General features: G+C 44.9%; 1 protein-coding gene across 48 annotated transcripts in view; it reads left to right on the top strand.

Annotated features, from left to right (window-relative positions):
* Positions 1–23931, top strand: part of RIMS2 (regulating synaptic membrane exocytosis 2) — a 558076-nt gene that overhangs the window by 255815 nt on the left and 278330 nt on the right. For all 48 annotated transcript variants that reach the window (XM_083186888.1, XM_083186889.1, XM_083186886.1 and 45 more), the window contains one exon: positions 6242–7155. In XM_083186888.1, coding sequence (XP_083043014.1) covers positions 6242–7155 — 914 coding nt within the window. The remainder of the gene's footprint in view (positions 1–6241; positions 7156–23931) is intronic.

The following is a 23931-nucleotide window of genomic DNA, read 5'->3' as shown; positions in this document are numbered from 1 at the left end:
TTTTCGCCAAGGTGAAAAATCAGCACTGGGATGGAATAGGGCGAGTCGAATTGGACCCAAAAAACAGGCAAAAACTGACCACATTTCACCTGGTGAAAAATTCACCCGGGATTGAAAACCCTGTAAGTATTTTTAAATCTTATGAAACCCATAAGAGTCTACAACCTAAAGGGGGAAGACGCGTGTGGTCAGGGGATATGGCATGGCCTAGGGGAATACTGCACAGTGCGCTTGTACCAAGCTGCAGAAACTGCACATGTGACTGTGTGCACCAGAACTGCAACCCCTGACACATTCGGCTTGTTTATATAGTGTTCATTCTAGCACCCGCCATCTTTTAAAACCCATGCAGTTCCTGTTCCCTGCCTGGGGTGTCGCTGTCTGCTGTGGTGATTTGTAGCACAAGTCTGATTTGCATATCAGTGCTGATATACAGACCACACTGCTAGAAGCACTACAGCAGACAGCGACACCCAAGGCAGGGAAGAGGAACTGCATGGGTTTTAAAAGATGGCGGTATTAGCCAAATGCACATTTGCCACAGGGCTATATGGCTTCCGTAATTGTCAGTTTCTCATTGGTCCTCTGTTGACTCCTAGGCTGTGTGCACTATAATTGAATCACTGGGGCAGATGCATTGTGGGCGATGGATGCTCTCCTGTTCCATAAATTCCTCTCATTCCATTTCTGAAAGACTGCCAATCAGACTCAACAGGCGGAGATTTAATTTCAATATTTCAGCACCGTACTCCACAAACACTGATATTTATGAATATATCAACTCCTTCTTTTAGTGTCTGCTTTGGCAATCTTTACCCTGACGGCAATGCCCATCAGAATTCCCAACAAGATAAGTTGGCGTAGATGGCCATCCTGATCACTGTTGCACCAGTGCAGGTGCTAAATGACAGTAACTCCCCGATATTCCTCTCCCTGCCAGGCCGTACAGTGCTGATGTGCTAAAGGCCGCAGCGAGGTGGGCGAAAATGTGCAGACTCACTCTCATGCTTCAGTAACCCTTAGAACTGGGAGAATCGCTGGTGGAGTAGAATGCGTGTTGGTGTTTCACAGAAACATTGCTGACACTACTGAATAATGACTCGAAATTAATGGAGAGCCTGAAGGATCACCTATCAAACTATAGCCAAGAACGAATCTGGCCTTCCCATTGCAATTACTCTGCTTGGAAATCCCATGAAGAAGAACCTGTCTTCGTTGACCGCATTCTTCTACAGATCTTTAGGTCATACTATACGTGTGGAATACTTTGTATTGCATCGTTCATTATTGCTATTGCTGCCACCAAGCTAACCTTGATGTCCGTTCAAATCAGTGTCAGTTACTGGAAATGCCCAAAATTAAACACACACACAAACATATATGTTAAATAAACAGACCAGGCAAAAACATCGCCACAGTACATATGGTTTCAATTGTTAAATGCAAGTGCATTCATTCATTCATTCCATGTTGTCTGGAACTGCATACCTCCCAACTTTAAAAAGATGCACAGCAGGACTCCTGTTTGCCGCTCCTAATAAGGAACGTGTTCTAGTTAACAGGACTTCATGGGGATGATGCTCCCAGAAGCCCCCTTACTCTGACAGAATTATGAGGGCGCATGGCACAGCATCTAGAGCACCACTGCTCTGCTAAGTAGCGCAGCGAGTTTCGAGAACTCTTAACTGTCCCCCCACTGCGGGACACTGCTGTCCATGGTGGCACGCGGAAAGTCACAAACAAATGTGACTGTCCCCTGAAATTGGGACAGTTGCAGTTGGAGGTATGGAACTATATTTAGATGCCCACAGATGGGCATCCTGCATTTTTTGGTGCCACTCACTGTTACCTCCCCCAAACAGTCCCTGAGTGAAATAGTAGCATCACTAAGATACCTTGGCGGATGCACATTGCGACCTCACTGTCACCTTTTTTACCTTTTAGACACCTTTCTATGTTGGTAAAAGAACAAACGGTTCACACACACACACACACACACACACACACACACACACACACACACACACACACACACGATGTCCAAAATTCCATCCAGCCAAGATCCATAGAGAAATATAATATTAGCGAACTCTAAATCAGTCTGGCCTCTTGTTACATAGATCCCTGTCCCTTCCCACTAATCAATTATCCCTGACAGGCAGGGCAGCGGCGTCTGTTCCTGCCTCACTTTGCACATCTTCAGGGTTTTTTATTTGAGCTTATGGAAAGAACATTGTCTGTGAATGATTGTAGAAGAGTTACAAGAGAAACAATTTATGACACTTTTTACTTTGATTCATTTGAAAAGGTGACGTGCAGAATATATTGTTACGCTGTGTCGCTGAATTATTGTGCAGTATATTATATGTTCTATATGGACAAATGTTGGCGTGGGTCAGGCCTGACTATTCTTCAAGGGATCACAAATGACAGAGTATATATAATTTTAAATTACATGATATATATATATATATTTCTTTATTAATTAACAGTTTCTTATATAGTGCACACATTTTCCGCAGCACTTTACAGAGAATATTCACATCAGTCCCTGCCCCAGTGGAGCTTACAATCTATATTCCCTACCACATGTACACACACAGACATTCTACGGTTAATATTTGTTTTTTTTGGAGCCAATTAGCCTACCAGTATATTTTTGGATTATGGGAGGAATCCAGAGTACCGGGGTTAAACCCACGCAAGCACGGGGAGAATATACAAACTCCTCACCGTTAGAGCCATGCTGGGTATTGAACGCATGACCTCAGCGCTGTGAGGCAGTAATGCTAACCATTACACCATCCGTACTGCCCATACACATATACAGATGGAGCCATCCTAATCTAGCCATCTCTGGATAGCCATGGCTATCCAAGACCTATTGTACTCAGATGCAATACAATACATTTAAAGGGCTAGATGAGGATGGCTAGATATATATATATATATATCTCTCCTATAAAATTAAAGGCTAGCACTGCTCCACTGTGGTGGGAATTCAATGGGCTAGATGGTGCTCGCCTCAGCAATTCAATTGTTGCTCCGGTCGGAGCAAGTCCTGTCATTACTGTTATATCTTGTCATTTTGATAGGCTGATAACTAGTGTGTATGTATGTATGTATGTATGTATGTATATGTATGTATATATATATATATATATATATATATGGTAGGTAGGTGATATGTGTCCATCCACATCTGTACTCTTCAATAGCTGCTAACTGTCCTGACTGATAGACAATGAAAGGCTAAATGTGGGTGTTTCTGGTTTGGTTAGTTCAGTATGAACCAGGGCGGAGCTTATTTTGCCCCGGTATACCAGCTTAAGAGTTCTGAGGTATGCTCTTCTGGGGCTGGCCTATGTACAATGTAGCCCTTATTCAGAAGAGTAAGCAGAGTTTCCATACGGACATAGCGGTTGAACCACCATGTCCAGGCCTCTTATCATCACCAGGCCCCATATGTGCCACCACTGTTTTCCCCCTACCTATGCCCATGGTACAAATGCCAAACTATCGTCCTTTGTCAAAGCCTTCACATGGCCCGATCATAAGGCATGTTATATTTCTCTATATGATACAAGGTACGACAAAGCAGGCAGCACAGAGGACCTGAAAACAACACGTTTTTAACTGCTATCCATAGCGAGATACAAACCAATAGAAACTGAGCTCCCCCCCCCCCCCCCCGTGTTTCCAGGCCCAGTAAAATTAATTCTTGCTGCCTTTCCTCTCTATTAAATTATTAAATCATTTGAGCCAACACGCCACCCTCAATTAGTAACTACTCCTTATATCCTCCCGTCATATAGGTCTTGTCATAAGTATTGCCTCCGATTGGGCGTCTATGTATTGTTTTATTGTGTATTTAACCAAACCCTTAAAGTGTATCTGGCCTTCAGGAGTTCTGAAGATTTAAAAAAGAATAACCCTAACTACTATAGTCTTGTAATAGCGAGGATATTATTACTCTGAGAAGATGATTAAGGACGGAGTGTGTCATAGTAGCTGTGTTCCATTTCACTACCAACGTGACAAATGATAAAAATTCTTTTGAGAGTCATTATTGCACTTCCCTGTAATACTCCGGCGCGGTGATGGATTACTGCATGCTACAGCACATTTCAGTCAATAAGCTTGTATCGAGCAGAGTCTCACCATTAAAGATGATTATATAAATGTGCAGGTGGCTGAATAGGTGCATTAGAAGACGTTTGTCCTAAATTTTCAGGGATAGTCCCAACTTTTCTTTCAAAAATTTGTCACTGGAATTTTTGGTTCCTGGGAATGTGTCTAAAGTTCAGTGTCGACCTAATTCGCCTATTTCCCACTATTTTATATAATGCAAGCTCTCAATAATACATATCAACGTGATGTAATAAAGATGGCAGACGTTTTAGTGATGATCAGTAAAGAGGTTTGGGGCCTGGTACTGATTTTCAGTCTGCCCCCCCCCCCCCCCTCCCAATTGCTCACCCAGTGGTGGTGGCTGCAGTGCGGCATCACCCTCCTGCATCCCCTATGTCCCACTCGGAGTCTCCTCGGTCAAGAACGCACCTTGCAGAGTGCTGAGCCTGGGACATAGAGGGGAGCACCCGGATGATGCTGATCGGTGCTCCCCCTCTGTGTACTGGACTTGGCGCTCTGCGGGCTGCCATGGGTGGTGTGCGTGCCTGGCTGGCTGGGGAGCCGCCGAGTGGGAGGCAGTGTGCAGGTGGGGGGGTTGGTGCCATGGGCAAAATGAGCTGCCAGTGCCCTTCCAGAGGCCATGCCCGGGACAGCTGTACCCTCGGCACCCCCCTGTTGGCGGCCCTGAAGAGGTTATGATGTGGAGTATAAAGCCAGATTGTAGTGTGCGCTCCAGAATGCCCTGCCAGGCTGTAGCGTGCTCTCCAGAATGCCCTGCCAGATTGTACCCTGCTCTCCAGAATGCCCTGCCAGATTGTACCCTGCTCTCCAGAATGCCCTGCCAGATTGTACCCTGCTCTCCAGAATGCCCTGCCAGATTGTACCCTGCTCTCCAGAATGCTCAGCCAGATTGTACCCTGCTCTCAAGAATGCTCAGCCAGACTGTAGCCTGCTCTCCAGAATGCCCAGCCAGACTGTAACGTGCTCTCCAGAATGCCCTGCCAGACTATAGCGTGCTCTCCAGAATGCACTGCCAGATTGTACCCTGCTCTCCAGAATGCCCTGCCAGATTGTACCCTGCTCTCCAGAATGCCCTGCCAGATTGTACCCTGCTCTCCAGAATGCCCTGCTAGATTGTAGCCTGCTCTCAAGAATGCTCAGCCAGACTGTAGCCTGCTCTCCAGAATGCCCAGCCAGACTGTAACGTGCTCTCCAGAATGCCCTGCCAGACTGTAGCATGCTCTCCAGAATGCACTGCCAGTCTGTAGCGTGCTCTCCAGAATGCCCTGCCAGACTGTAGCCTGATCTCTAGAATGCCCTGCAAGACTGTAGCCTGCTCTCCAGAATGCCCTGACAGACTGTAGCCTGCTCTCTTTAGAATGCCCAGCCATACTGTAGCCTGTTCTCCAGAATGCCCAGCCATACTGTAGCCTGCTCTCCAGAATGCCCTGCCAGACTGTAGCGTGCTTTCCAGAATGCCCTGCAAGACTGTAGCTCTTCAAGTGCTGTTGAACTAAATTTTCAGCATTCCCAGCTTGACACCTGGCCAGCCAAAGGCTTTCTAGAGTACCTCTATTCCAGAATGATTTTTCATTTTTTTTGGTACGTCATTTGTACAATCTGTGTGTTTTGGGATCCCAGAAAAATTCTAAATCGATTATAGCTTAAAAAAACACCAATTTATCGTCAGTAGATGGTAACTGCTGTACAGGACGATTTATACAGATCATATATCACTGTTGGAAGTTAGAGGGCATTGTAACCGGCATTATTGTCGCTGGCCATCTATTGACCTCAGTATAAAAGTCACGTCACAAAATACGCAGGTAACGGTTTCCCAGCTATTGATGCTACAACTGCCGCTTCAGCTAATGAGTCATTATCTGCCCAATTCATTGTGGTATATTAAATTGTCCAGAGTTGCAACGAACAGCAGATTTTCAATGCAGCCCTTCAGAGTAAAGCTCTCATTATATTAATTATTCATTCATTTCCATCTCTCAAAACTTAGTGGGAACATTGAATACATGTATATAATTTTTTATATATATATATATAATTTATTTGATTTATTTACCATTGATTAACTTTTTTTTATGCTTTGTTACAGGAAAAGAAGCCCCTCGATATCTAGAGACCAGAATCGAAGGTACGATTCAAGGGAAGATATAGGAGAACATTCGCAGTATGTTACATCAGACAGCGCAATGCCTAGATCACCATCGGATTACTCTGAAAGGCGATCGCCGCGTGGGCCTCAGCTCTACGATGATCCCGAGCATGCCGATTACCGGAGAAGTCGGCGGCGGTCTAACGAGTATTCAGTAGATGAGGAGGACATTCAGGACCGGGATGAGTATGAGCGGCAGAGAAGAGAGGAGGAGTATCAGGCAAGATACAGAAGCGATCCTAATTTGGCTAGATATCCAGTTAAACCCCAACCGTACGAGGAGCAGATGCGAATTCATGCAGAGGTATCCAGGGCTCGTCATGAAAGAAGACATAGCGACGTATCTTTAGCTCATACCGAGTTAGAAGAGTCTCGTATGTCCATGTTGAGGCTAGACCGGCCGTCAAGGCAGAGGTCTGCTTCCGAGCGTAGAGCGGCCATGGAAAGCCAGCGCTCATATTCTATAGAAAGAACTAGAGATGTGCAGGGGCCAAGCCCTAACCGGCAAAGGAACTCAAATCACAGCCCTCCAACGCCTAGAAGGAGTCCCATCCCTAATGACAGGCCCGATTTGAGGCGTACAGATTCTTTACGGAAGCAGCACCACCTGGATCCAAGTTCTGCGGTGCGGAAAACCAAAAGGGAAAAAATGGAAACTATGCTAAGGAACGATTCGCTCAGTTCAGACCAGTCTGAATCCGTCAGACCACCACCGCCCAAGCCTCATAAAACAAAAAAAGGGGGTAAAACGCGTCAAATATCTTTGAGTAGCTCGGAAGAAGAGTTGGCTTCTACGCCGGAGTACACAAGTTGCGACGATGTTGAGATTGAAAGTGAAAGTGTGAGTGAAAAAGGTAAGACTCTTATCATGCATGGGATTCCCATAGATCCCGTTTGTTCATCACTTTGTCCACACTTCCTGAGTATTCCTGTCTAACCCTAAACCGCTGTGTTCCAAAGTCTTTAAAATGTTGTTTTACAGTATGTGTCTGTATCTAATGTTTTCCGAGAAGTTCAATGTTGGATTTTTATCATATTCACGATGCAAATGTGTAATGTACATGGACTGAGACCAGCGTATAGATTGGCGGCAGTACTAGCTAGCGGCAGGATTTACTGAGTTCAAAAGATCAGAAAGGTCTACTGACATAGGGGTAATTCTGCACTGATTGTCTTTTCTTGACAATGATATTGATAGCTGGGTATCAAAGCCACAATATTGCCTGTATACCTCTGAGTATTGTCAGGATCTTAAATCATTTGTATGATGTTGTGTTGAGAAATAATGTTTTTTTTCCCCCAGAAGACAGATGGAAAATGGGGCAATCCAGAGATGTTCAAGTTGTGGGGAATATTGTTCATTCTAGCACCCACTATCTTTGAAAACCTATGCAGTTCCTCTTCCCTGCCTGGGGTGTCGCTGTCTGCTGTGGTGTTTCTAGCACAGGTCTGGTTTGCATATCAGTGCTGATATACAGACCACACTGTGCTAAAAGCACTACAGATGACAGCGACACCCCAGGCAGGGAAGAGGAACTGCATGGGTTTTCAAAGGTAGCGGGTGCTAGAATGAAGACTAGTGGGGAAGCACTGGTTCAAGTAGTGAGCCACCAGCTCCATTGTCTCTGTGGTACCGTGGTGGGGTTATATGCAAATGGTCTAGTAGGCAACCCTGGTGTGCCACATCAGTGTTTTCCCAAAAGATCTGTGCTCCACCTGTATTATTTATACTGTATCATGGTTGTGAAAACGATGATTAACTTTTAACTTGAACTTTTTTTTTATGTGTTTACATTTCAGCTTAATGTTTTTTTTTTTATCCTAGGATAACTCCTTTATAATAATCTTCTCATTAATAGTAAAACTCGGTATTAATATAACAACTGCCTGCAATTGTTGTTGTTTATAAAACGCTGACGTTAAAGCTTGTTGCAGGTACCTGTATTTGCGCTAAAATCTATTGTTATTCCTTTGTCTTAACCCTTTGAGTTCCACGTGGATTTGTCAAAATATGTGTGAAAATTACCAAGCCAACATTCTTATTCATCGCAATGAGCTTTAATGTTTACCTTTATATAGGAAATATCATCTTTTTTTTTTTTAACGCAACATTTTTTTATTTGAATTTATATAACAAATGTGAGAGAGACGCTGGCATTTTTAGCGGATATTTTGATCATCTCTCAGAGTCATCTCAAAGGGTTAAATTGTATTTGTAGCATACTGATATTCAGTGTTGGGTACCCAAGTTATTGTGGAGTGTGTATCTGATGTGCCAATACCTCTCTGTCCCCACAGCAGAGGCCACTGCTAGGGAGAACATCACCGTCATTAACGTTAATCTGTAAGGCGCTGCAGATATTACAGTTCTGGATAGATTGTGTTTCAGCGGCTAGAGTGCATTATTAACCAATTTCTGTTCTGTACAGACGGCAATAGAGAGAAACAGAAGAGGGACACTCAACAGACCACTGCAATAAACCAAAGCAATAATCGTAATTGTGTTACATTTTACACTGGAAGGTGTTCAGTATAAATTTCATATTAGAAAAGACCTTGAAATACATATTTACTTCAGGCTGGGTTTTATACTACAGTATATTTTGTAACTTTTGGACAGTACTTGAAGGGGCTTAGGGGGGATATCCTATTAGCAGCGATACTGCGATATTTGATCGCGGGTAAATATAACGCACTTATTGCCAGAAAAAGACGCTTATGCGCACTCCCGTTTTTCGACCTTTCCTATTTGAAAATGGTGAAACCGGGTGATCTGGGATGTGTTAACCAGCCAAAAGTGCAGGTGAAAATGAGGAGATCAATCTGTACCCCCAAAAATGGCAAAATAAGTATATTAGAGGCCATAATAAAAAAATTTGAGTGATTTAAAATGTGTTGAATGGCTGTAATATGCATTCTTTTTAAAACACTGGGAAAAAAAGTTCTCCCTCTCCCCAGCCGCCACTGCAGATCTCCCTGGCACCGGCACCGCCGTGTTTGTCACTCTCTACGGCAATGCTGCAGGTTTCCCCGCGTTGGGGAGAGAACTGCAGCAGCAGCTGGTGTCCCCTGCGCCGGTCGTGGCTGAAGTTCTTTCCCTCACCCCAGCTGCAGCGGCACTGGGGTGAGGGAGAGGACTTCAGCAGAGCGTGTTGCTGGGGACCCACTTATTTTGTATAAGTCCCTGGGCTACAATTTAGAGTAAAATACAGGCAGGTGGCCTGAAAAGCCTGTACTGTTGCTATGGGTGGTATGGAGGTCTGACAGGGGGATCCCGACGGTCAGCATCCCGATGCTGGAATCTCAACTGCCGGTGCTCCGACAAGGGGGGGGCGAGCACAAAGAAGCTGGCCATGCTGCTGGTTCGTTGGCTCTATGGGGGTCATGGACCCCCACAAGGGAGAATAGCCCCTGTCAGTCGGGATTCCCCCTGTTGGAGCACAGTCAGTCGGAGTTCCGACGTTGGGATACTGACCATCAGGATCACCCCTGTCGCGCAGTCATCCTGCACTCGTTGCTAGATCTCAAGGACTGGTATGACCAGCTTTGCATCGACCATCAGAATCCCGACTGTTTAAGCGTCATACCACACCCGGTATGGCCACCCCTGCTTTACACCATTAGAGATTGATTGTACAGTATCGGTGTACAAGTACAGTAATTGTAATAAATGTAAGAGATTATCAACAGAACCAGGTTCAAGATGTCTAGCTGGAGTTATTTGTGTAATATGTATTAATGTCAGGTTACAGTGAGTATTCTCTGGCACAATGCCATATATTGGGAACTCACGTGGTGCCGTATGCTGTAAGCATGGACATACTGTGTAACTATCCTTATCAGAAGAAATGAATGTGCGTATTAAATTGGATTTCTTAAAAGTGGACATTGAAATATAAGTATGAAGCGGTGTACATCAGCAGACCGCAACGATTACGATTGTGTACCTTTCGAGTATGATTTTTAAACTTTTAATTAAATAGTTAATAGTAGTTTAACCAGGTTTCTGCACTGTGATAGTTTTTCAGGGTTATCAGTAGAAGCACCCCCTCTCCCAAAGAAAAAGGACTTTTGCACCTAGGAGTTAATCTACTATGTTACTTCAAAACCAAAGGCATCAATGGCCGTTTATTAGTCGTAACAGGAGTATTTACGGTTTGGCTGCTACAATGATCATTGGCTTTGGAACTCCATGGACGGGAAAAAAAATAATTTCTCTCCCCTTTGGCCGCTTGCTTGGGGGCGTAGGGGGGGGGGTGTGTGTTCAGCGGGGAAGCGGGCAGGGTTTAAAGTGGTCATGCAGAGGTGGGGGAACTCTTTTCTCTATGCCACCTAATAACACCCCCTCCCCTCCCCCCATTAGGCAGAGACAGGGCCAGTGGTAGGGTTTTTGGCATCCCACTGCAAACTAGAATGGTTTTCTGGGAGTATTACTGTGCAGGGCCAATGTGGAGGTAAAAATATTCCACCTCACCATTAGAGGTGGTGGAATTCGGGGGGTAGATTTATTAAGCTCGGCAAAGTGATAAAGTGTTTAATTTTTATCCCCGGCCAATCCGCTCCTACCTGTCATTTTTCAAACCAAGCCTGTAACTTCACAGGTAGGAGCTGATTGGCCAGTGATAAAAACCAGACACTTTATCACTTCACCGAGCTTGTTAAATCTACTCCTCAGTTCCACCCTGTTCCCCCCTCACTTTAACACCAGGTGGCGGGTGGCGCCTACATGTTCGCTAGGACATGCAAACATAATCAAAAGAGCATCACAAGGAAAATGAAATAGGAAAAGAGGGTGGTGGAGGGCTAAACCTAATAATAACACACTTTGATCAATTGGGTAATTACATTAAAATAAACATGAATTTAATATATGACGTATATATTCACAATAATATAAAATTAGTAAAAGTATGCACAAAAATAAAATAGCTACGGACAATGAAGGTTTGAATATTACCACTTGTTCCTAGTAATGATCCCTTTATAATGATATGGCCAGATCTCCCATTTTGTAATCCAAGTGACTGGTATTGTGGGTGTCCATATACCTGCAGAAGTCCAAAGTTGTAATTCCTGAGGATGTTTATCAGGTAACCTGTAAATACAGGTGGTGTCTCCAAGTTTTGAGCAGGTGGTGGTGTCCCTTGATGGTAGAGTCCAGTATTGGAAACAAATGTGTTTTTTTGTGGGGTCCAGAGAATGTCCGGTAGGGATCTGGTTCAAGTGGATAGAGGATAAGGTGTCCAATGTCCAGTAGCAAGCAACAACTGACGCGTTTCGTTGTTATCTAATGAGAGTGACAGACCTTTGAAAAAGTTGTTAGATAACAACGAAACGCGTCAGTTGCGGCTTGCTACTGGACATTGGACACCTTATCCTCTATCCACTTGAACCAGATCCCTACCGGACATTCTCTGGACCCCACAAAAAAACACATTTGTTTCCAATACTGGACTCTACCATCAAGGGACACCACCACCTGCTCAAAACGTGGAGACACCACCTGTATTTACAGGTTACCTGATAAACATCCTCAGGAATTTCAACTTGGGACTTCTGCAGGTATATGGACACCCACAATACCAGTCACTTGGATTACAAAATGTGAGATCTGGCCATATCATTAAAAAGGGATCATTACTAGGAACAAGTGGTAATATTCAAACCTTCATTGTCCGTAGCTATTTTATTTTATGTGCATATTTTTACTAATTTTGTATTATTGTGAATATATACGTCATATATTAAATTCATGTTTATTTTAATGTAATTACCCAATTGATCAAAGTGTGTTATTATTAGGTTTAGCGCTCCACCACCCTCTTTTCCTGTTTCTTCTTGATTTTCTAATAGGGGACTGACCCTCCCCCCCGAGGTGTGAGCAGCTAGCTCTGCACCCCATCCCATAAGCGCCTGTACTGTTCATCTAGGTGAACAAACCTTTTCTCCATCACAAGCAAAATGTTGACATGGAAAAGGTTGACACTTGAAACAGTCGAAATGAGGTTTAACATTTTTGCCTATGTCAATACCTGTCGACATGGACCCCCAATTAGTGTAGCGTGTGAGCTTGACTCGGCACACTTTACCGCTCCCAATGGTAGTCATGTAGTCGGTAAATTATGAATATTCCCAAAAAACTGTGAAAATTTCATGCCAACCTTTTCACGTGTTGACTAATGCCAGGTTGACCTTTTACATTATTGACCTATTACATGCCAACATTTTGTCTGTGTCAAGCTTTTGGTGTTGACCTATTGACCGTCTGTCTAGACACTTTAGAATAGTGGTGTCAAACTCATGGCCTTCCAGCTGCTGTGGAACTACACATCCCAGCATGCCCTGCCACAGTTTTAGCAATCCATTATATAAAATCTGTGGCATGGCATGCCGGGACATGTAGTTCCGCAACAAGTTCTAGCAAGCCTTGGCATCCATTGGTTTCTTGAACATGTGGAATTTCATTCCCTTACCATCAGCTGCACCTGCTCAACCAATCACAACTGGCCGTTGCTCATGATTGGCTGAGCTTTTCCCATTCATTTGCATAGGTAATGCTTTTTTCAGTTTGAGCAAGGAGCCAATTGAAATGCATCGACTACTCAAATGTGTGTGTGGGGGAGGCAGGCTTTTTCAGAGCAGAATAACCTAAAGTTCCTGAACTGAGATTAAATCATGTTTAGGGCTATTATAAAAGTCATTTATTTTAATTTTCCTATTGACGGAACCACCCCCCCCTTTTTTTAAAAGGGGTTTGGTTATTTCTGCACAAGAGAGGCTGCCATTTTCCTGCATCAAATTAATCCATTTAAAACAACAGCCGTGGCTACCTAGGCTATATCACTGTGTGCCTTGCGCCCTCGTTTTTGGCTGTCCAATTTTGGTAGGGGGCGATGGCTGAACATTAAATTCTAGAGTAAGGAACATCTCTAGTCATTAACCGATCATTATCGCTAAGCTAGTCACAGGGCAGAGATAAATGATTTATAAGGCCAGTCATGTTTATTTTTGTGCTGATTCCCTCCGAGTTCTAATAATCTCTTCCTTCCACAATGGACCCGGCTGCTAAAGTGCTATACCCCATTAAGCAAATGTAATATTTGCCTGCTAATTTGTAATACGAGATGTACATTTGAATCAGGTTATTGACCAGTGAACCTGTAATGTCCTCTAGTTTGTTACAAGCAGTTACAGTTAGCTAACTACAATGGATGATTCCGAATATAATAAATTATAATAGAGATGAACACAGACCTGTCTTTCCAGACAAATGAGTGTGGGATAGGCAGAACGGCCTTGGAAGGGGTTAATGGCTTTAGAGAGAACGGAAAGAGAGACAGGGCAAGAGTCGGGGAGATTGCTTATATATCTTTACCCGCATTCCCCCATCAAAGGGAGATGGTTCTAAGGGGGGTAAGTTGTGGAGGGGTCAGTGGTACAGGGAGAGAAGGGGAGAAAACCCAGCCACAACAGATAGTGACCGGATATGAAGGTATAACAATACCCAACCAGGGTACCTGGGGTGTCGCGCGCTGCTGTGGGTCTGGTCTGCAACTCAGTGCTGAAATACAGACCACACTGTGCTAGAAAACGCCACAGTAGAGACCAACACCCCAGGCAGGGAAGAGGAAATGCACGGGTTTTGAAAGATACAGGTTGCTAAAATGAACACTACCCCACATTTATAGTATATCCATTGCCAGGGTTATTTTAGTGGAGGACTATAAAAGATAAGTTGTCATTACCAAACATTGCATTTATATAGAAAACTGCAACTAATTAATTGCAACTAATCAAACACTTGCTTTCATAGTTACTTGCTCTGTGCAGATGAAAGCTGATTTCCGATTGGCTGCTGCCTTTCACTGCACATTTTGAACCTCTATACAATGGGGGCCAAATGTTCTCGGACACTTACTCATTTATGCTAGCGAGGGGAGGCTGGCGGCAAGTGGGGGCGGGGCGTTCTGCATGTCGGGGCGTTCTGCATGTCGGCGCTGGCCCGTTCACTAGGCTGCGAGTATACGCCGGTCTGAATCGGGCCCATTGTTAGTAAAACACTCTTCTGTTCTTCTGTTGGCACCATGCGTTACTTCCCGCTGTTTGGGTTGACATAGCGGATAAATGTGTGATCATTTGTCTATGGGTCACTTCTTTCAGAATTAATATCCGGACTCCGGAGGGAGAAGTAAAATGTCATAGCCTGCTTATTCTGCTTTCATATTTGCTTACATGGTGGCTGTATACAGAGGCAGCAGCAGTTCTCCTCATTTGCAGGGACCTTTAACAGGGATAAAAATAACAATTAAAAAACTGATCTCCACGGTGGAGTGCACTACTGACCTGTTCCACTCCCTAGGCCACTGAGGACAGACTGCAGGAAGGAATGCTATTTCAAGGTTACTTAGCCCGTGCTATTAACTCCATCCTTGCTGCCATTTAATTAAGTCTGCCGGCCCGTTACTGGTAAACGCATCCAACGGCTTTACTTAAAGGGCACGCAACTTTCCAAAGGCATTTTATCACATGCAAACCTTTAGTAGTTTCTTGGATTTAGTGGTTACAGCTACCTAACGAAGCTTTGACTCAGGTTAAATATAGATCTTGGCCTCAGGCAGCATCTTTTACCGTGGAAGAGGGGAAGGAAATACTCCATCACACTTGAATTGTTTAAGAAGAATCCCATCTAGGAAGGATAGCATGATCCAGTAGGTCCTTCCAAAGGTTCCAGTGGACCAGTGCTGTGATGCCAGGAAGGTTGGGTGCTGCACCCCGTTCAGTGACACTCTGCACAGAAGCTGCATATGGCAGTACAAGGATATGGGTGTTTGGAGAGGCACATCCCATTGTTAAATGGCCATGCCCCCCCCCCCCCCCCTTTTCCGATTACCAGATGGGAGAAGTTGGGATACGGTATGAGTACAGGATTAGGACGATCAGTTGCACCTCAAAGAATCCCCCTCCATAAACCATTCTCTTTATTAACCCTACACAACAAATTGGAATATTGTTTTTGCCCTGATCCCCACAGTGAGCTGGTTACGTCATGGTGCCTGATGGCGGCTGACATTCTGATGTGGCTGCTTTTTGCAAATCTCTTCTTGTTCCTTTTTATGTTTTGGCAACAAGAGCAAATAACCGATTTCGATAGATTTATAGACTGCAGTGCACACAGTGATTACTGGGAATAATATTCTGCCATTCTCCACAGGTGAATAGGATTTAGTTGTGTAATAATGTAGTAGTCACCAAGGTGATGGGCAGAAGTATGTGACATTTATTACATCACTTATAATAGCGCTCACTGGATGCCCTGTCGCAGCACTCACGGGTTGCCCTGTCGCAGCACTCACGGGTTGCCCTGTCGCAGCACTCACGGGTTGCCCTGTCGCAGCACTCACGGGTTGCCCCGTCGCAGCACTCACGGGTTGCCCCGTCGCAGCACTCACGGGTTGCCCCGTCGCAGCACTCACGGGTTGCCCCGTCGCAGCACTCACTGGCTGCCCTGTTGCAGCGCTCACTGGGTGCCCTGCCGCAGCGCTCACTGGGTGCCCTGTCGCAGCACTCACGGGGTGCCCTGTCACAGCGATCACTGGGTGCCAGCAGATTGGACTTGTATAGAAAGACTGTTACAAATCACCACATAATCATGTTTGGATTATTATTTACAATCCATCATATAGTGGCAGCGTACAATAAGGGAAGCACATGGGTGACAATATCACATAAACTAAGACAATTGCTGTGAGGGCCCTGCAGAAGCTATACCAGCTTGGGGGGGGGGGGGGGGGGGCTGCCTGTATAACGGAATGCTTCAATTAAAAATGAGCTATGTATATATAGATATAGGGTAACTCCAGTCATTGATCACGGTAAAGCAATGCCGTCCCCGGAATGCAGCTTTTGTGATACACTAAAAATCTCACTTTATATTGATGTATTTCTCCCAGAGCCCTGCTACCTCCTCCCACTCAGCTCAGCCGCCCACTCAGCTCCAGAGCGTGGGCATAGATGTGACTGCTGCAGTACTGCAGAGCCGCTCTTCTCACTGCAGAGAGGATAATAGATCAGTCTGGCTGAACCTAGATCGCCAGCTCCTGTCCATTATCTCGCTGGCCTTATAGCCAGTGTCGCTATTAACCACATACTGCAAAACATCCATTCCTGAAATATAGGATAAATGTCTCCATCTGTAGCTTTCTACCACACTTGTCCTTTGCAAATGAGATGATAGAGGTTCATGCAGGTCCCACAATCGATAGTGTGCTTCATACAATACAATTACAGCAATGTTGTGTGTGTGTGTGTGATCAGGAATCCTGTAAGGTCCTTTTTGCTGTGACACAATATTACTGCACTGTCAAGAATACAAGATTTGATTTTTATTTCCTCCAGAGGCAGAATGCACGAGGCGGATTTTTCTCTCCGGTTAGGGGAGTCACACAGACAATTCATTGACGTCAGCTGCCACAGCACCATTTGTATTCTGTGCGGACTAGGGAAAAGACCTGCTTTACACATACGGCCTGATTCTGGTTCACTTGCAAATGCAAATTCTCTCTCTAATCGACAAAACCCTGCTGCACGGCAGGTGGGGCAGATGTAACATGTGCATGGAGATGTAGATTTGGGTGCGCTGTTTTGTTTCTGTGCAGGGTAAATACTGGCTGCTTTATTTTTACACTGCAATACAGATATCGGTTTAAAGTAACACACCCCACTCAAATCTAACTCTCTATGCACATGTCACATCTGCCCCACCTGCAGTGCACATGGATTTGTCCATTAGAGAGAGAATTTTCATGTGCGAGAGAACCAGAATAAGCCCCATACTGTACATGGAAAACATGGGGTTGTCACTTTATATGGATGAGATTCAGGTGCTGCTCCCCTCTACTAGTCCCTCCAAGGTGTATGGGTCATAGCGTCGACACAATGAAGGTTGACATACACATTAGATCGACCAATAAAGGTCGACACATGAAATTGGTCAACATGGTTGGAGGGTTGACACAATCACTAAGTCGATAATGGTAAGGTCAACAGTCAAAAGGTCAACTCGAGTTTTTCTCATTTTTTGTCAGGATTGTTGACATTGACACTGTGTCAGTGTACCGCATCTCCCAGCTTCGGGCACGGGGATTCGCTGCGCCCAGCACGCTATTATATTCTCCCTCCATGCCCTAATGGATGGTAGGTTATGAAATGCTGCCCGTCGTCACAAGTCGGCGAAAGAAAAAAGTGACCTATTGCTGTCTACCATAGCCATCTAAGCACTGTCGACCTAGCGGCCGTATCCCCCTCCAAGACGGCAAAGGAGACCAGTGGAAATTTGCATACGGTGACTGCGGTCAGCAGGATTAGCGCACTGGGGAATCCCCAGAATGCTTTGCAGATGAACAAAAACTTTTATTCGAGCCACAAATGACAAATGTTCTGTTGCTAGAGAGAACTTTCTTTTTTCTCTGTGGGTCAGTGGCGCAGAGGTGCAACGGTCTGTTCTGTTCGCAGAGGTGCAACGGTCTGTTCTTTTTTTCAGTGGAGAGGGATCTGTACAGACTTAAATAAAACACTGATGTAATTGCGGGATCATTCCATAGTGCTCATTTTAAGTAGTCTTTATTAAGGTTTAAATTAGTGCTGGGCACGTTAGCGCATTAATATTGCGTTAACGAGCCAGCACTTTAACAGCGCTTAAAATATTTATCGCTGTTAATGCAGGGGAAGGGGGGGGGGTGTCTCTGACATCATTACGGGGGTGGGTCTCTGACAGCATTACAGAGACCCTGCTCCCCTCCGATCTTTGGAGTAGTGCTTGGTCTCTAATGCTGTAATAGACTCCCCCAGTATGGGTAACAAGCGGAGCGTGCGTCAGAGGCTGTGCACTGTGGCAGCCGGGCAGCGTCTGCGGCTGTGTTCCGTGCAGTCAGTCCGAGTCTCCGGCCATGGCCCGGCAGTCTGCATTCAGATCCCGCTGATTTTGGCCTCTAATCAAGGGATCCCACTGATCCTGGGATTGGCCACCCTACTTACAGCCCAACATTTCCAACAGGGCGTGTGCCTATGTCAGGTTTGCAGGGACATATACACTAGTAAGCCCGCTCAAAGCAAAAGCTTCGGAAGCTTGTCTGCTGCCTTCTGTGTTTGTGCGTGTGTGAGAAAGAGATGTAGTTTCACTCTCTGCCAGCAGATGGCAGTGTTTTGGAGATTCACGTATATATAGATGATATATATGTGACAAAACAAAAGAAGGTGGCATTCAGAGGCTGATGAACTACATACATGGTGTAAGTTTATTGCAACCTTTCCGATATGTTCTCTCCTTCTTCAGGACATACAGTACACAAAGAAGGTCACATCCCCGAAACGTTGCAATGACTTAAACCATTTCACTGGTTCACCGCTTTATCACCCTCTGAGTGCCACCTTCATTCGCTTTGGCTTGTACGGGGTTTCCCAGCAGGAAGAGCCCAGAGTTCCGGGTCCATTGAATATATATATATTTACATAATTGCAGTGCTGATATTATGTAATTCTGTAGAGCACACAGCGGTGATGAACCCTGCTCCTTAGAGATTCCTGTCTATAGGGGATCTGGGTGGACGTACAGAGCTTAGTCAGGCAGTGGATGACAAGGTGGGAATTTCTCATAGCCAGCCAGGACTTCTGAAGATCTTATGAATGACATTAATAAGTAATGTGCCGGTCATTTAATATGTGTAACAGTTTTGCAGAGTCAGGAACACTCTCATTGTACTGCACTAATCTTCCGTCACCTAAGGCCTACTGTCACTTCCAGAGCCTGCCCCTTTGTACACGTGTGCACATCTCTGATCCCGTCACTGGCTCATTTAGGTGGAGTGGGGGGAAGGGACGCCTTCCTTTTACAATGGATGGAACTAATGCTGGAAAACTATTGTTAGCCGTGATGAATAAGAGATGATTTTATTCAGGAATTTCCTTAACGGGCTTTTACCAGTGCTGCTCCCTTATCTACAGATTATCATTTTATTTGGTTCTTCTAGTTGATAAAGGTGAAACGTACTTACCTACTTCCCTGCCCTGCTCTCCGGCTGAGCAGGTAAGGAGGCGGTAAAGGGGGAGGAGTACGGTGATAGGAAATACTATTAACATTGCACATCATGTCATCTCCTTTGCTCATCTCACCGGACGATGGCGGGATGATTACACACTTCTCTGGGTGACAGGATAACTCCAAATTTGGGAGTTCTCCAGCAGAATGGGCCAAGTCGGCAATGTACTGATAGGTTTTGATGGCGTCCTCTGCCTTGGTATAACACTTCAGTTTGCAGATAACGTTGCTGGAGGTGTCTGTCCCATGTAGGCCTGATATTTGGGACACTTGACTATGCTTGTAACCTGCTTGCTAAAAAACCCAGACCTGCTCTCTAGAGCACAGGTTCTCAAACTCTGTCCTCAGGACCCCACACAGTGCATGTTCTGCAGGTCCCCTCACAGAATCAGTAGTGAAAGAATTAGCGCCACCTGTGGGTCTTTTAAAATGTGTCAATTAGTGATGAGTGCACCTGCCGGGTGACCTGAAAAACGTGAACTGTGTGGGGTCCTGAGGACCGAGTTAGAGAACCCCTGATCTAGAGGGAAGCTGGTTACATGTATAAACTGGTGGCCTGAATCTCTATCATATAAATGGGAGGTGAGATCTGTTTTAGTGTAGCAGATATACAGTAAGACCACAACACTGAAACATTGAATGACTTGGCCTGTTTCTAGAATTTGGCAATCAAGACGTGGTCCGCTGCAAAAATGTGGGGGGTTAGCATAGCAGAGGGGGATCTGTATCTAGGGGAGAGAAGCAGAGGAGGAAAATCCATGGGTTTTACTGAACCAGACATGGGAGGATCGAGGAGAGGACATGTCTAACTTTAGGCACGATTCAGACCTGATTGCTAATCTTGTGGGTGACTACGAGTAGATAGCTGCCACCTAGTTTGCAAATTAATTGTAAAAATATCGCACATCGCTATCCACCCGTAATCTATACGCAATCCCCAAACCATCAAACGATATTCCATTATGTGCAAATGTGCGTAAGACTGACCCAACCGGTCATCTGTGACGGAGACAGGCTGACCAAGGCCGGTGCTGACACCACAGAACCTCTTTTAAAACGTTTGGGCACGCCTGCATTTTTTTCGGACACTCCCAAATGCCGGCTTCCTGTCAGTCAAGCTCCGGAGGCTTTGAGATTACGCTGGGGTCTGTAACAATGCCCAGTCATTCGATAATCGCTCAATCAGCGGATTCACAGATCAGCTATCAACTCTGAATCAGGCCCCGTCTCAAAAGTAGGAAATATTGAGGCAGGACCAAAATATATATAGAAACTTCCAGACTGGCCACACCCTCGCCAGCAGACTTGTATCTCCACCTTTTAATACAGTAACCTTTATTTTTAACTCTTTGCAGTCCAATTTTTTTTTTGCAATTCAAACTGTGGTTTAAATTAATTGTCTTTTTTTTTTATTATTCAAAAATGGCCTACACTGAATGTTGAACGATGTTAATGTTCTTAGTTTAAAGTGGCTTATCACCGGATCTGCTACTAGCACTAGGGCTGTTGAGCCTGACTAGACGTTGGATCTGAAAGGGTTAAAGCTGCAAGAAATATGTGTGGGGTGTTTGTGCCCTCGTATTTGATATGGTACAATGCCACTTTTGCAGTTATTAATCATTATATAACTATTCTCTATTGTGTTAATGATACATCATGACACATTTTCAGTTAACCCTTTAAGTGCCAACATTGCTGTGAGACGTGCAAAATATCTGCTAAAAGCGACTGTTTGTTTTTTTGGAGGCAATATTTAACCAAACTTCAATGAACTGACTTCGGATTATTTTCCGGCAATAACTAAAGTGGTTCATATTCCTTGACTACGACCCTGGCAGTTTTAGCAGATATTTTGCACATCTCTCACAGCACTCAGAGGGATTATCAGGGCCAGATTAAAAGGGGGGGGGGGGCACAGGGGGTCAGTGCTCCTGCCCCCCCCCCCTCTATCTAGGGCCCCCTGTGGTTGGCATGTATTTTTTTTTTCAGCTAAAGGTTATGTGCATGGAGTGCGGTAGTGCTGCAGCTTCACCTATCTGCCAATGTGACAATGATTAATGGTGCGGAGTATCGGGAGCCAAGGCACACTGACTGCACAAGTGTGCAGTGCATTACTGGGAGTTGACTAAGTCCCATAAGACTTTGCACAAGAGGTCAGAGGCTGAGAGGCATGGACTGAGCTCTGCTTGGTGGAGCTCATCATATGCTTCTCACGCCCATGGAAGACAGCAGCAGCGGCGGCCTTGTCATGGGAGGATTTTTAATCAGGACTCCTACAGAGTAATGTACAGAGGGACAAACACAGGCTTTTCATGTGGTATTTTTTTCTACATATATATGAATTAACCCCCCCCCCCCTGCAGTTACCCATTGACCAAGTTTATACTGCCTTTACTCTGTGTTTTGACAGTGTAATATTCTCCCATGCAGTTTGCGGCCAGTAATGACAAGTGGGACGGGGCCCCCCTGTCTAGTAAAGTGCCCCGGGCGCCAGAAAAGGCTTAATCCGGCCCTGGGGATAATGCAGATGTTTTTGCAGTAGTGCAGATAGCAGAATCTAGAACCAGCAGTGTTGGTAATAGCGGATTACCGGGGTCCAATAAAAATATTGTCGTCCAGAGTTCAATGATTTCTTCACACGACATTGCACAAAACGTTTGATTTTAGACATATGCCAATAAACAATCAACTTAATTACAAACTCCAGGACTCCAAACAGGTGCACTGTAATAGGGTAATAAATTGATCAAGTTGAAGATATTTATTCCTTCCTTCTTGGTAGGTGATGAAGGACAAAAATCTCAGAGATGTCTGAGCACAATATTTATGCCGGCGATAATAACGCAGGGTAGTGGGGTACAGCGCCTACAGATTTCACCTAAAGAATCGCTGTGAGTTTATGGTTAATCTTTTCCACAATAGTAAAAGGGAGGTTTTTTACCCTAAATTAAGAGGTCATCAATTATACACCCCTTATACCTTTTGGTAAATATATTGCTTTATAAGTTATTTTGGTTTCCTCTGTGCCTTTCACTCATGTCACGACATAATCTGTCTTTGGGATTTGTTCCCTCTGGATTCAGCTAAATTGATACAAACTGCTGCAAAGCTGCGTCATTTCCAAGAGTAATAAAAACTAAAAAACCTGGCTGTCGACATGGGAAAAAGTCGACATGATTTTGTTATTAAACCAACTTGTTCATACTTTACCATGTCAGTGGGCATATAGGGAGAATATAATAGTGTTCCAAACGCAGCCCGGCACCGTGCCCGAAGCATGGCGAGTACAGAGGTACACTTATACAATGTCCGTGTCAACCTATGTTGACATAGACACAATTTTCTTTTTGAAAAAATGTCGACCTTTTCCCATGTCAACCTTTCCAATGTCTACAGTTTTTGTCAACATGTCGACCGAAAGCATGTCGACCTTTTATGTGTCGCCATTTTGACTGTTTACCTAGACACGGTCGACCTTATGACCTATACCGCTCCAAACAGTAATCATCTGACAGTAAGCTTCACCTTTATTGGTTCCTGGTGGTTCTCTCCCATCTCCTCCCGACATGTTGTCTGTAGTATTTCTCACTGGTATTGGCGTTTATTTATATTGGTGCGCAAACCATATAGTTTACGTACAAATACAATGTTTGTTGGTCTGCGCAGATCAACGGATCTTAAAGGTGTCACTTACAGCCCCCAGGCATTTGCGTGGATGGGTGGCAGCCACTTACACAGTTATTCAAAATTGGGTGTGCCGGCCCTGTTTTGAAAGAGTGATGTGTCCAGGGTCTGTGACATCAGATGCGACTTCCTCGGCACCGGCATTTTGCACATGCGCAGTAGAGAAATCTCCGGAAACATGGCGGCAGCACAATGTCTCCTGAGATCTGAGCATGCTCGTTAGAGTCTGAGCTTTTGGGGGTCATACTGGAGGTGCCTGGGAGATCAGCGCAGTATACAGAAACTCTTCATGTGACCCGATGTTGGCAAGGTTTCTGCAATCATGCAATGCCGTATGCAAATGATGCGATCGCAGTGGGCATCAATTTGCTCAAGTTACCTTCTGCCCATATCCTATATAATAAAAAGTTAATGCCGCTCCTTCCCTCTTTGGGGGGAATTCAAGTGTTTTGCTCGCCGGCGGCCACTAGATGACACCGGACCAAGCAATTCAAGTGTTGCTCCGTTGGAGCGCGCACAGCCGCCGGCACTGATATTACTGTTATGTTGTTCTGTGGGAAGAACAACTACATCTAAATGTAGTGCTCAGACTCTACATCATGCCTGGCCAACCTGTGGCTCTCCAGCTGTTTGTGAAACTACAAGTCCCAGCATGCCTTGCCACAGTTTTGCTATTAGGGAATGCTAAAACTATGGCAAGGCATGCTGGGATATGTAGTTTTGTAACAGCTGGAGAGCTACAGGTTTGCCAGCCCTGCTTTACACCATGCTGCCAGCTAGAGAGGATGGGACCTGGACAGAGGCTGCACACAAGCCTTCACCTCTCTGTATTGCCACCTTAAAGCTCCCATAC

This window comes from Crinia signifera, chromosome 5 (genome assembly GCF_055691185.1).
Source record: "Crinia signifera chromosome 5, ASM5569118v1, whole genome shotgun sequence".
NCBI lineage: Eukaryota > Metazoa > Chordata > Amphibia > Anura > Myobatrachidae > Crinia > Crinia signifera.
The sequence above is the reverse complement of the archived record's forward strand: the minus strand, read 5'-3'. Positions and strand labels throughout refer to the sequence as shown.